The following is a 12,711-nucleotide window of genomic DNA, read 5'->3' on the forward strand; positions in this document are numbered from 1 at the left end:
TTCCTCTTAGTGGAGAAATGCAGGGACGTAGAGTTGCAGTCTGTCCCTGCCCAAGTAGCCATTGGGAGACTGACCCCCCTCCTTTTTGTGTAAGAGACTGCAAGCACGCTGGGCTTCTCTCCACCATTTCTATAGCTGTCTGCTCAGACAATTAACTCTCCGAGAACCAAACAGAGTAATCACAAGCCTGATTAACCATACACTATATACAAATCAACAGCTACTCAAAAAGCCCCCCATTTCTACCTTACTTACAGCTCAGAAATACAGACAGCCGGATCCTTTAAAACCTACGCCTAGCCCCTATGAGGACTGGGTCCTCTAGCTCACCGGCGAGTGACAGTCACACCGTTAGGTCTCCGGTGCACTACCATTCTCCGGACTAGTGACCACCCCCTTTCGCCAGGTGTCTCTCGATCCACAGGTAAAACAGCACACACAATGTATATGATGCTTACCGTGAAACGGAGGGCGATCAAATCCTTGATATCGAGCAACACCTGGATACTTGTGGAGTAGCCCCAGACGTCCGGAAAGTGGAATCTCTGACTCACTCTTCTCGGTGGCCCCACACTTGGCGCGCCAACTGTCAAGGTTCAAAATGACGATGATGATGAGACTCAAAGGATCTCTCGGGATCCGGCTGCTGTTTCTAATTAAAATGTCATGAGTACACTTAGAGACTAAATAACTAGACAGCAAGTCAGTTGCATCTATCTCCATGACTGGCTCTTAACCAAGTGTACTTTTTATTGTTTGAAAGAAACTCTAGACCAAGCAGTAAGGGGGTGTAAACAAAAGTTTTAGTCCAATCAAGTATCGCAGGTCAGGGCTTCATGACGTAGAGAGATCTACACATCCTCCTTGGATTGGTCAGTCCAGACTCCAGGAATTTCCTTTGTCCATCTGTCTTGGGTGCAAAACAGGAAATTGCAGCCATCTTTACAATTACATGTGCTGGTATATACTGTGTCTAAGGAAAATACACTGAATATGCAATATACATATATACATGTTAGTAAGAAACAAAAGCATTCACAAATATGTGTGTTAGTTCACATATACTGAACTATATAACTGAGTCTATGAAATGGCTGAATTAAGTATTTTTGGATACTCAATTCTTTATCCTCAACATAAATTCTGGCTGGCGACCGGTCCACACAGCTGGTTTTGAATCCCCTATTAAATTGATGGTTGGACCATATTTGACAAGCTTTTCTCCCCCCATTCACCTTTTGTGCCTCCTTTATTCCCTCATAGACTGTAAGCTTACGAGCAGGGCCCTCACTCCTCCTGGTATCTTAATTTTGTTATTTTGTATTGTCTCATATTGTCTGTACATGTCCCCTCTTAATTGTAAAGCGCTGCGGAATATGTTGGCGCTATAGAAATAAAACATTATTATTATTATAGTACGGTGCACCTTTCTTGGTTCCCACAAGTTTAATGCCCCCTCACACAGTATAATTTTCCCACAGTACCGCCACCCCCTCACACAGTATAATGTTCCCACATTACCGCCATCCCCCTACACACATTACGATACTACAAGTTGCCCCCCTCTATATGATACCATAACATACAATTTGTGGTTCCATCCACCCCACTTCCTAATAAATAAATACTTCTCCCCATTCTTGCTGCAGATACAGATGACCCTAGGACTCAGTACAGATCTCCTGGATCTGTTTCCCCAGTGTGGAAATGTGGATCTGGCGATCAGCAGGGGCTATAGATGTATAGGGGCTGTTATCTGCAGTCTGAGTTGCACATTGTAAGGTCTGTTTCACATGTCAGTGAAAAACACAGATGTTTTTCACTGACGTGTTAAAAACGCATATATCCCTCCGTGTGCCGGGATGCACGGCACACGTGGGTTGTCCATGTGCAATCCATGCTCCGTGATTGCACATGGACATAAACTCACCTGTCCCCACTCCTGATCTCCGTGGTGCTAAAGAGTCCCACGGTGCTGCATCCGGCCACTGCTCTCTGACCTCTGCTGCTACTTCTGGGTCAGCTGTGGCGTGCATTCATGAATATGCACGACCTTAATGAGCCGGGCAGTAAGCAGGAGAGAGCAGAGGCAGAACACAGCGTCACTGTAGAAGGGGAGTATAAAATGCTTTATTTTTTCAATGTACGTTTTTTTCTGGTACATGTTTCACGGACCACACCATAGTGTGGACTGTGAAACATCAATAATGCCAGAACAAAACGGACATGTCTCTGTGCGGCAATCATGGACAAGCGAGACAGTCAGTGAAAAATCACTGATGTATGTGCAGACCCATTGATTACAATGGGTCTGCGTATGTCCGTGATTCTGGTACGTATAAAACAATAAAGCGCATACGTACCAGAATCGCTGATGTCTGAAATAGGCCTAAGTGAGATGTTAGACTAAGCGACGCTCCAGCGATCCCACCAGCAACCTGACCTGGCAGGGATCGCTGGAGCGTGGCTACACGGTTTGCTGGTGAGCTGTCACACAGGCAGATCTCACCAGCAACCAGTGATCAGCCCCCAGCCTGCAGCGACGCGTGGAAGTGTTGCTGCGCTTGGTAACTAAGGTAAATATCTGGTAACCAACCCGATATTTACCTTGGTTACCAGCGCACACCGTTAAGCGCTGGCTCCCTGCACTCCTAGCCAGAGTACAGATTGGGTTAATTACCCGATGTGTACTCTGCTACGTGTGCAGGAAGCAGGGAGCCGGCTTCTGCAGACGCTGGTAACCACGGTAAACATCGGGTAACCAAGAAGCCCTTACCTTGGTTACCCGATATTTACCTTCGTTACCAGCGTCCGCCGCTCTCACACTGCCAGTGCCGGCTGCCTGTTGGCGAAACGTACGTCGGGGTAAGCGGATAGCAGCATGATTTTTGTTTGAATAACCCAGGTAACATACTGTGAGTGGTTGGATAAATTGGTGGGACAATTGGTCCACTTGGCACCTGGCTGGCATTATTTAGTCTCCTACCGGTGGGAGCTGTCAGCAGCAGACGGTGGATCTGCATCTAATTGTACTATACATATAGTCCTGCATGGCTTAGCGCCCTTAAAAGGACGTTAACCTATTACCGATCCACCTTCCACTAACAACTGGGACATTATGCACAATGAGGATTAGTGACTGAATAGTTTGTTTATAATCAGCAATTGATTTAGCATCATCTAACCCCTTTTTTTCTATTTTGTGTTACAATGGGCATTAGGTCATTTATTGTGTGTATCATAATAAAATTGAATAAATAGCCCTATTTATATTTAATTAAAGAGGAGATGGTGTTGCGGATTTTTGCACAGTACTTGTCACTTTAAACCAATTTTGGTATTTATGTGCAATATATTGTTTGCTGCTATATCGTGTCTTTTGCTGTATACATCCCTTTTATTGTGTGTTGAGTTTTTAATAGATTTTTTTTCAGTAAATAATTTTATTAAGTTTAAGGCAAAGTGAACAAAGTATCGCTCATACCAGATATAAGATGTAAATGTACATCGGTTAAAGTTAATTCAAACATGTGGATCAGGCAAATAGCACTGTATTGTGAATACTTTTACCAAGATAGGAATGGTAAAATAAGAAAAGAAAACAGAAAAAACAGAGAAAGCAAATCAATTCAGATTATACCGTGTCATGGTAAGACTTCTCAAAACAGTATTATGGAAACTATTTTAACTATAAAGACTGAGTGAAGATCAGAAAGAGAGAAGAAGGAAGAAAGAGATAGGTATAGGAAAGAGAAGAGGGTATGAGGGGGGGGGGGAATAGATAGATAGATAGGAGTAAGTCGGGCGTCCAGAGAGCTCAAACGCACAAATATACGAATCTTCATAAAGATTACAAATATCAGTTAAAAGAACCTGGGGGATAAACGACCACAGTATAGCCCCTTATCTGTGCCAAGACGAATATTCCGGAGTCTCTCGGAAAATGAGCCAGGAAGTCCACGTGCCAGCATGTGCATCCCATTTGTCACTATCATCTGCCATCAGGGATTCCATACGCTCCAATCTATTTATCTCCTCCAAAAATTCCCTCATAGAGGGGGTGGTAGTTGTCTTCCAATGTCTTGGAATAATCATACGAACAGCGATGAGAAAAAAACGCAAGATACCTCTTTTGGTCACAGAGAGAGATCCAGGAATTAGAGACAGTAAGGCTATTTGAGGAGTGGGGATTACTCGAATACCCGACAGTTGAAAGTACACTTCAAAAATTGAATCCCAGAATGACCTTATCAAGGAGCAATCCCACCATATATGTTTCATAGTACCAATTTCGACTCCGCATCTCCAGCAGGTATCTGGTACTGTGGGGAAGATCTTATGCAGTACGTCAGGGCATCTGTACCAGCATGTAAGAATTTTAAACTTTTTCTCCTGTGCACTACAAGAAATGGACATTTTATGAGAGAGTGTAAAGATTTTGAGATGATCTTGTTCCGACAACGTAATCTGGAGATCTCTTTGCCAGGCCTCCAGATACGTTGGGGTCCCTTTATACTGGGCTGTACATAAGAGGTTGTAGATCAATGCGATGGCATGCTGTGGCACGGCTTTTAATGAAATTAGGGTCTCAAAGTGTGTAGGTTTGGATAATAGAGCGTTTCCCGGGAATTTCTTTTTTAGAAATGTGGTCAATTGAGTATATTCCAGCCAGGATAATCTCCTCTCCGGGCATGACTCCTGCAAAGCCCCAAAAGACGCCGTTCCAGATAATTTCCTAGCCACCTGTCCCAGTGTAGCTCCGTCTGCGGAGTCCCAACATAAGAAGGTAGATCTCTTCAACGCAGGGGAAAAGTCTAAATTATTAAAGAGTGGGCTCATACTCCCCGGTCTGTGGGATAAGTTTAATGTCTACTGATGTCTGTCCCAGAAAAGCATGAGCGCCTGAGTCAGAGGTTGAAACCCCGAGACCGCCGGTCTCTGTTGAAGGGGGGCCCATAGAAGCTGTGCCAAAGGGAGCGGGGAGAGATGGGACTCAACGCCCACCCATTGTTTATTAAGATCGTTAAATCTCCAATCTAAGACCCTCGTGAGGAGGACACTCTGGTAATATTTTTCGAAGTCAGGTAAACCAGCGCCTCCTCTGGATTTGGGTCTCACCAGTGTGGCGTATCGAATCCGCGGTCTCCCCGTCCCCCAGACAAATCTGCTACACACCCTCTGGAGCTGTCTAAAATACTGTTTAGCAACTTTTACCGGGACTGTTTGGAATAAATAAAGAAACCTCGGGAGTATGTCCATCTTGAGGGCATTGATCTGGCCAAACCAGGAAAGTCGGCCCCGGTTATATTTATTAAGATCTGCAAGAGTTCTAGTAAGCAGTGGGGAGTAATTAGCCTTAAACAACTCATCCGGATTGGCCGAAACAAATATCCCAAGATACTTGATAGATTGGGTCTCCCACTTAAATGGGAAGGCGTATTTTGACTTGTGTGGTAGGAAGAGTAATATTAAGGGCCTCTGTCTTTGAGTAGTTTACTTTGAAGTTAGAAACCATGCCAAAGCGTTGAAATTCCTGGATGAGAACTGGAAAGGCGATTTCCGGGTTTGTTAGATATAGAAGGAGGTCATCAGCGTATAAGGCAAGTTTATAATATTTCTGACCTATATCAAAGCCCTTTATATCGGGGGAGTTTCGAAGGGATATAGCCAAATGCTCCATGGCTATCACATATAGAAGGGGTGAAAGAGGGCACCCCTGTCTAGTGCCATTAGATATTTGCAGGGGAGAAGATAGAGAGTTTTTAATATATTTAATAAAGATTATTTATTACTTGGGACATCTGAGCTCCTTTTTGAAAAAATGCTATAAACAGATATTTTTTCAGAATATTGCTCATACAAAATAATGGCTGATGATTTTCATTTACCTGAAATATATGAAAGTTGCCTTCTCTCTGTTTAAATCAAGAATGGAAAATGGTTTCTTTCTTTCTTGCTAAAACTATGATTTTTATTTTTCATTTAAACCTTTTTAGATTTTTTTTTTTATACTCCTACTTCTTGCGATGATACATCATCCGGCCTGAGATTGCTCCGGTGACGCCCCCAGCTGCCTGGTTTTACCTTGGCTGGCAATCAAAATACAGGAAGCCCGTTCATTTTTTTTTTTAATTATTTAAAAAAATAATTGAAAAAAAAAAATGCGTGGGCTTCTGCTGTATTTTGATTGCCGGTCAAATAAAACCAGGCAGTTGGGGGCTGGGATTCTCAGCGTGGTAAGGCCCAAGCGTTCTGGGCCCCCCACGCTAAATACCACAGCCCACAGTTGCCCCTGGAAATGGTGCATTGTTTCTTAACGCTTTCCAGGCACTTTACCCAGCTCATCCAGTGGCCCTTATGGCAATGGCACACTGGGTGATAAAGGGGTTAATACCAGTTCTGTATTCTCAGCTAGTACTAAGCCTGGGTTCGAATCCCACCAAGGACACTATCTGCAAGGAGTTTGTATGTTCTCCCCATGCTTGTGTGGGTTTACTCGGGGTACTCCGGTTTCCTCCCACACTCCAAAAACATACAGATAGGGAATTTAGATTGTGAGCCCCAATGGGGACAGTGTTCCTGATGTATGTAAAGCGCTGCGGAATATGTTAGTGCTATATAAAAATAAAGATTTATTTAAAAAAAAAAATCCATGGTGTCACGCCAAATTAGACATGACCACCATGAATTTCAAGTAAACAGTAAAAAAAGAACACAATAAATAGAATTTTTTTTTATTAGAAATAAAACAAAAAAACAGTTAGAGACTCCATATTTATTATAAAAAATCCTTAGTCTGACGTAGTCCACAGGGAAAGCAATAACAGCTCTGCTTCATCACTCTGTACCAACAACCGTCTATACAGAAGCAGAGAGAGCATTGTCAGCTCTACTTCATTGCTCTGTAAAGAGAAGCGAGAAGTGTACAGAGAGAGAAGCTGGCTGAGGCCGGAGTTCCACCTTCATATTACTCGTGCAGTCTCACATCGGTATCACCCAGCACAGCGGCGCACACTCCGGACAAGGGCGGCTCAGCTGCATGGAAATACATTCAGCCAACCCTATCCTGTTGGGAGAGTGTGCGCCGTGCCGGGTGATACCGATGCAAGATTCGCACAGTGACAGTCAAAGTTCAATTGAGTCCATGGCAGCCATGGACTCGGGTGAACCCTGACGTCACTGCGAACATGGCTAAAAACAGCCGAAGACTGCCAAGTGATGAGCAGTGCAATTTTTGGTTCCAGTTTTTTTTTGAAACATTTTAATACTTGTTTGTTTTTGTGGGGTTTTTTTTTTTTGCGTTTTTCATGTAACATAGGGACACCTAAAAGCAAAATGCCAGAAAAAAAAATATCACAAAAAAATACTGTACAAGTAGATTTTACCATCAAATAACTCTTGTCTGTGGTTTTCTTGCAAACAATGTTTTATAAATGCTTTAAACTTCTGTGTGTGAATCAGGCACAAGATATAATAAAAAAATATTACAGCCCAGGTAAGATCGGAAACCTTCATATAGGCGGCTGGTGGTGATGAAGTCTGTGACCGACTCCGGCCAAATATGTTTATAGAGACGTAGTAGAAAATGAAGATGTCGTCCTCATCATGGAGTCGTTATTTCTCATCTCACGTGTAATGAATATCTCCTGCAGTTTTGCTAAATGGTGATTCCAGTGTCGGTAAATGTGATGAGAATTAGCGATATGGAAGATGAGTCTATGAGAAACGCATTCAGCCACCGACTCCGAGGAGGAAACTGCTTGTTGTGTGTGTAGCCTTAAAGAAATACGTTATTAGTAGATGTAAAGAAAAAACTGAATGTTGTAAAATAATAAATATAGTAACACAATAATGATCCCCCATTACTCCTGCGCCACCACTGCTTGGGTCCCCACCAGTCTCTGTATTTCCTGCTCAGTTCCAACAAATTTGTAATTCCCACAGCAAATTAGTTGTCGAAGCAGTGACCAACATAGCCAGTGATTGGGTGTATGAAGGAGATGTCTTAGTCAGCAATTCAACTTATGTTCCCGTATGAGACAAAAAAGATAAATCATCTACACGTTCTATCTCCTGATATGTTTCCCCTTATTATCTCCAGTAATTGTATTATTACACCGGATTCTTTATGAAGTTACATCGTCATCTTCTCCCCATTCAGGTCACTACAATATTGGATCCTCTCAGTGAAGATCTTCTATAGAAGAGAATTCTCCTGATTGCCCCGTGAAGGATGGATATGGACAAGGACAAGATGGTGGAGAGGATATTACACCTCACCCTAGAGATCCTCTTCCGGCTTACTGGAGAGGTGAGAGATTCTGATGACGTCACATTACATCATTCTTATCTATGGGAATAACAGATGGACAGAACTGGAGAGGTGAGGACTCTGGAAATGTCTGTAGTGAGATTTATTAATGTGTCTCTCCATAACCAGGATTACATATTAGTGAAAACCTCTAGTGAGCGCTGTCAGGACCCTATGTCTGAGGGATGGGGAAGACCCCTGAGCCCAATCACGGGGCCTCCACCTCACCCCCCGATACATAAGGACATCAATGACCATAAGATCCTAGAACTCACCTACAAGATGATTGAGCTGCTGACTGGAGAGGTGACACTGCTGGGAATGCTGGGACATTATACAGTTTCACTTTGAAGGGATCGGGGGTGACGGTATCATTGTATGTGTCAGGTTCCTATAAGGTGTGAGGATGTCACCGTCTATTTCTCCATGGAGGAGTGGGAGTATTTAGAAGGACACAAAGATCTGTACAAGGACGTCATGATGGAGGTTCCCCAGACTCTCACGTCACCAGGTAATACACAGGACTAAATATATACGGCCTATAATTATCTGTATGTAAGGAATGAATTCAGTCCCTCTATGTGTCTCCTCCAGTTTTATCCAGTGGAAAGACAACACCAGAGAGATGTCCCCGTCATCTTCTTCCACACAACTGTAAACAAGAAGAGCCCAGTGCTCCTCAGGATTATCAGGTAGATGGAGAGAAGGTGTCATGAAATCTCCCTATGATGTGTAGACAGCTGTGAAGTGAGCGCCTCTCTCCAGCATATTTTGCCAATATCAACAGCACTCTAAACATTTTCAATTTGCCTGTCATCACAATTATCTGATGAAGGCCACAAGGCCGAAACGGTAATTTCGTGCTAGCAATAAAAAAATATCTCTTTTTCTCTATTCAATTTTGGAGTGCCAAGTGTCCATTTTTCTATTTGTTTTCAACTTCCTCACTTGTGCACTCATATCATTCAAATGAGTGCCACTTATCCATACTATTATAGTAGAGTCTTGTGAAGGTCTTGTGTAGAGATGAGCGAACCTGAGGTTTGGTTTTCGAACCTGAACACTGTCTTGCTAAATTCTCCTAAAAAGGGGCTGAAAGCCCGTACTTACTTACGTACTATCCTAATCAGGCACGAATACTAATGATTTTTTATAGCAAGATATTATTTATTTTAATAGCACATGAATAATCAGTGGTACATAGGCATTAGCACTACTTTATAGTCATAGAATATTATACAATAATAGAAATATGCATCAACATTACCATATGTTGTAGCACTTCTTCTTCATCGGAGGGACTCGATTAGTGAGAAGGAAGACAACCCGGCCTCTGCATCACAGGTGCAGTGCGTCCACTTGAGCGTCCTGGAAATGGCCCTATCTCGCTGAGCGAGCCCTGTATTTTTATAACAAACTTTGTACATTGTGGTCGTCGTGTGCACTGAGTATTGCAATTGGTGACCAACATGTGATTGCTGAGTCATGGTCATGTAACCTGACCACACCCTGCTGTGGGCACCAGTAGCTTCCTACACATGTTGCTAGCTGACCACTGGTTTCCTGCATATGTTGCAATGAGCCGTGAATTTTACATCGCTAGTTTCCTACACATGTTGCTAACTAACCACTGGTTTCCTGCATATGTTGAACTGTAAGCGTTCCTGCCTTATAATAGTAGTTTGTTCAAGACCTACTAACACGTACTCTTCATCATGGTGAAATCGGGTCAACCAGAGGACACCTCTCTGATACTGAGTTTGGATGGATCAATAAGACCTGTGATCATTATCTTTTGATTAGGATTCCTATCTAATCACACTCATTCTTCAGTCATATCACATTGGTATCACAAGCACCAACTTAAAAAAACAGGGCTCGGGTTGAAATTCAAATGCTTTATGTGCGAACTTTACTCTCACGAGCATCACTGTGCTCAGGTACGCTTGGTGCTCAGCCTTGTGTGAGCCACTTGCAGTGTTTGAACGTCTCACACTGGGGGTAACAACAGCTTGATCACATGAAATGTGCAACTCCCTCCCCCAAAAATTGGAATGCCTGCCCACCCTATCCCAGAAATGATCTGCTTATGGCTGTCTGTATGTGGGCGGAGACTCAAACTGCCAATCAGTGTGTCAAAACCTTCTTGGGCAAGGATCGGACACCTGGAGGCTCTGTTCTTTTGCTGCCAGCGATTTGAACCTCCAAAGGTTCTCTCATCTTTAGTCTTGTGCTGAGTCTTGTGTTCTCCACCAGTATTATAGGTTTTATATTTGTGTAATGAGATCGATGGAGATGGCAGGATTAGAGCTGATCATAGATGTGACTTCTCCATCTGTCTGTGACTTTTACAATATTTGTTTCAGGGTGAAGATCTGCCCCATATTAATACTACAGAGACATATGTGAGGGGTAATGAGCGGTGTAAAAAGGAGATTCCTACAGATAACCGTCCAGGTGAGTAGTGACCACTACATGTAGATGATGCTGGGCAATGGGCATTCAATAGCATGTTAGTACATCCCTGTAGGTGTGCTAACATGGAAAGAGAGCGGACTAGTCGGGGGACATAACAAGCTTGCGACTAGTCCCTGCGCTCATTAGAATACCATAAAGAATCTTTAGAAATATTTTTTCTAAAGATCTCTTTATCTATGCTACTAAATGCAGTGAAAGGAAAATGATCATTGCAGCTATAAGTCCCCTTACTGACAGCCAGACTGGTTTGTCAGGTCTCTATAAAGGAGAATAGTCTTCCCCAAGGAAAAAGATCAGCACTCACAAATAAAGTTCTTTTGCAGAATTTATTCCATTTGTTTCATTCAAAAAAATATAGGTACAAGATGACGCGTTTCTGTCAGAAAGTGCAGACCTTTTTCAAACAATGTACAAATCAAACTTATTTTCGCCATCTTTAAATAGTGTTTACAAATGCAAAACCACTGAACCAAATAATGAACCACAAAATCCCCACCCAACCATTAACTCTTTATGTTGCTAGAGGTGACTCAGACCAAGTCCTCAAGAAATAAACTAATGTAAAAAAAAAACCTCTCCAAGAAGGACTAGTGTCTAAATTTTATTTTACAAGTTTTTTAATTTTTTATTTTATTTTTTATTATTGTTTATCTTTCTTTATAAACAATATCTATAATATACTTGTGCTCAATCAACCTTGGACTACTAAGTATTTAAAGAGAGGAATGAGTCACCTAAAGCAAATACAATAAACTATATATTTATGGTGAACAAAGCTTGAATATATAAATTACTTATTGTGATTAACCTATATACAATAGCAATATACCGTATTTTTTGGATTATAAGACGCACTTTTCCTCCCAAAAATTTGGGAGGAAAATGAGGGGTGCATCTTAAGGTCTCAATATAGCTTAATGGGGGAGTTGTTTGTGCGGCTCTATGTGCGGATGGCTAGAAGCGTGCGGGCGGCTGGGTGCCTGGTGTTGACGGCCGGCTGCCTCTCTGTCCCGGTAGCCAGCTGCCTCTCTGTGCGGTTGGGCGGGTGGCTGTGTAGACTATGGTGGCTATGCTTCCGGGTGTCCCAGTCTGTCCGCGGTCCCGGCTTCAAATGGTGGCTCCGAGAATCAGTGTGGGCGCAGATGGATCTCTTGGATGAGAGCTCCATCTGCGCACGCACCGCTCCGGGCGCCATCATTTGAAACCGGGACCGCGGACAGACTGGGACACTCGTCGCACCAGCCTGCTGCACCACTAACCCGCCGCCGCTGCCACCACTGACCCGCCATTGCAACAACTGACCTGCCTCTGTCACCTCTGACCTGCCGCTGCCTCCACTGACCCGCTGTTGCTGCCACCACTGACCCGCTGTTGCTGCCACCACTGACCCGCCGCTGCCACCACTGACCCGCCAGTACAGCCTCTGCTTCCTGTCACCCACACCACCACCGCTGCCGCCCACCTCAGGTAAGACAACACTGGAGTATAAGACTGACCCCATTTTTTGTTATTTTCTTTTTACTTATTTTATCTCTAAATTTGGGGTGCGTCTTATAATCTGGTGCATCTTTTAAAACGAAAAATACGGTACATGATTTCCCTTTTCCAAATTGACCATATTATTTGTAAGTTTTATACATTAACAATAACAAGCATAACTATATCATCTTGAGCTTTATAATTAACACATTAATCCGCAACTGCGGTAAATGATATCACATTTACTAAATGGCAGAACTACCCAAAAAAAAATATAAGATCTCGGGATCACTCTTAATTGTAGACAACTTCAATAAAAGTTTTAATGTGTTGATCTTGATCTTCATAAAGATATCACATAATTGTGAAAATGGCCTGTGGTCCCAAAAGGCACAAATAAATTGTCGGTATCGTTATAATGCTTCACCTCCAAATTTTTTTCC

The 12,711-nt window shown here is 42.9% G+C and overlaps 1 protein-coding gene across 6 annotated transcripts in view; it reads left to right on the plus strand.

Moving 5' to 3' along the window:
* The window catches only part of LOC142312246 (uncharacterized), a 57,892-nt gene that overhangs the window by 22,930 nt on the left and 22,251 nt on the right, over positions 1 to 12,711 (plus strand). For all 6 annotated transcript variants that reach the window (XM_075351171.1, XM_075351172.1, XM_075351169.1 and 3 more), the window contains 5 exons: positions 8,162 to 8,311; positions 8,441 to 8,617; positions 8,699 to 8,822; positions 8,906 to 9,003; positions 10,678 to 10,768. In XM_075351171.1, the coding sequence (XP_075207286.1) occupies positions 8,234 to 8,311; positions 8,441 to 8,617; positions 8,699 to 8,822; positions 8,906 to 9,003; positions 10,678 to 10,768 (568 nt within the window). In that variant the 5' untranslated portion in view covers positions 8,162 to 8,233. The remainder of the gene's footprint in view (positions 1 to 8,161; positions 8,312 to 8,440; positions 8,618 to 8,698; positions 8,823 to 8,905; positions 9,004 to 10,677; positions 10,769 to 12,711) is intronic.

This window comes from Anomaloglossus baeobatrachus, chromosome 5, assembly GCF_048569485.1.
Source record: "Anomaloglossus baeobatrachus isolate aAnoBae1 chromosome 5, aAnoBae1.hap1, whole genome shotgun sequence".
Taxonomy (NCBI): Eukaryota; Metazoa; Chordata; class Amphibia; order Anura; family Aromobatidae; genus Anomaloglossus; species Anomaloglossus baeobatrachus.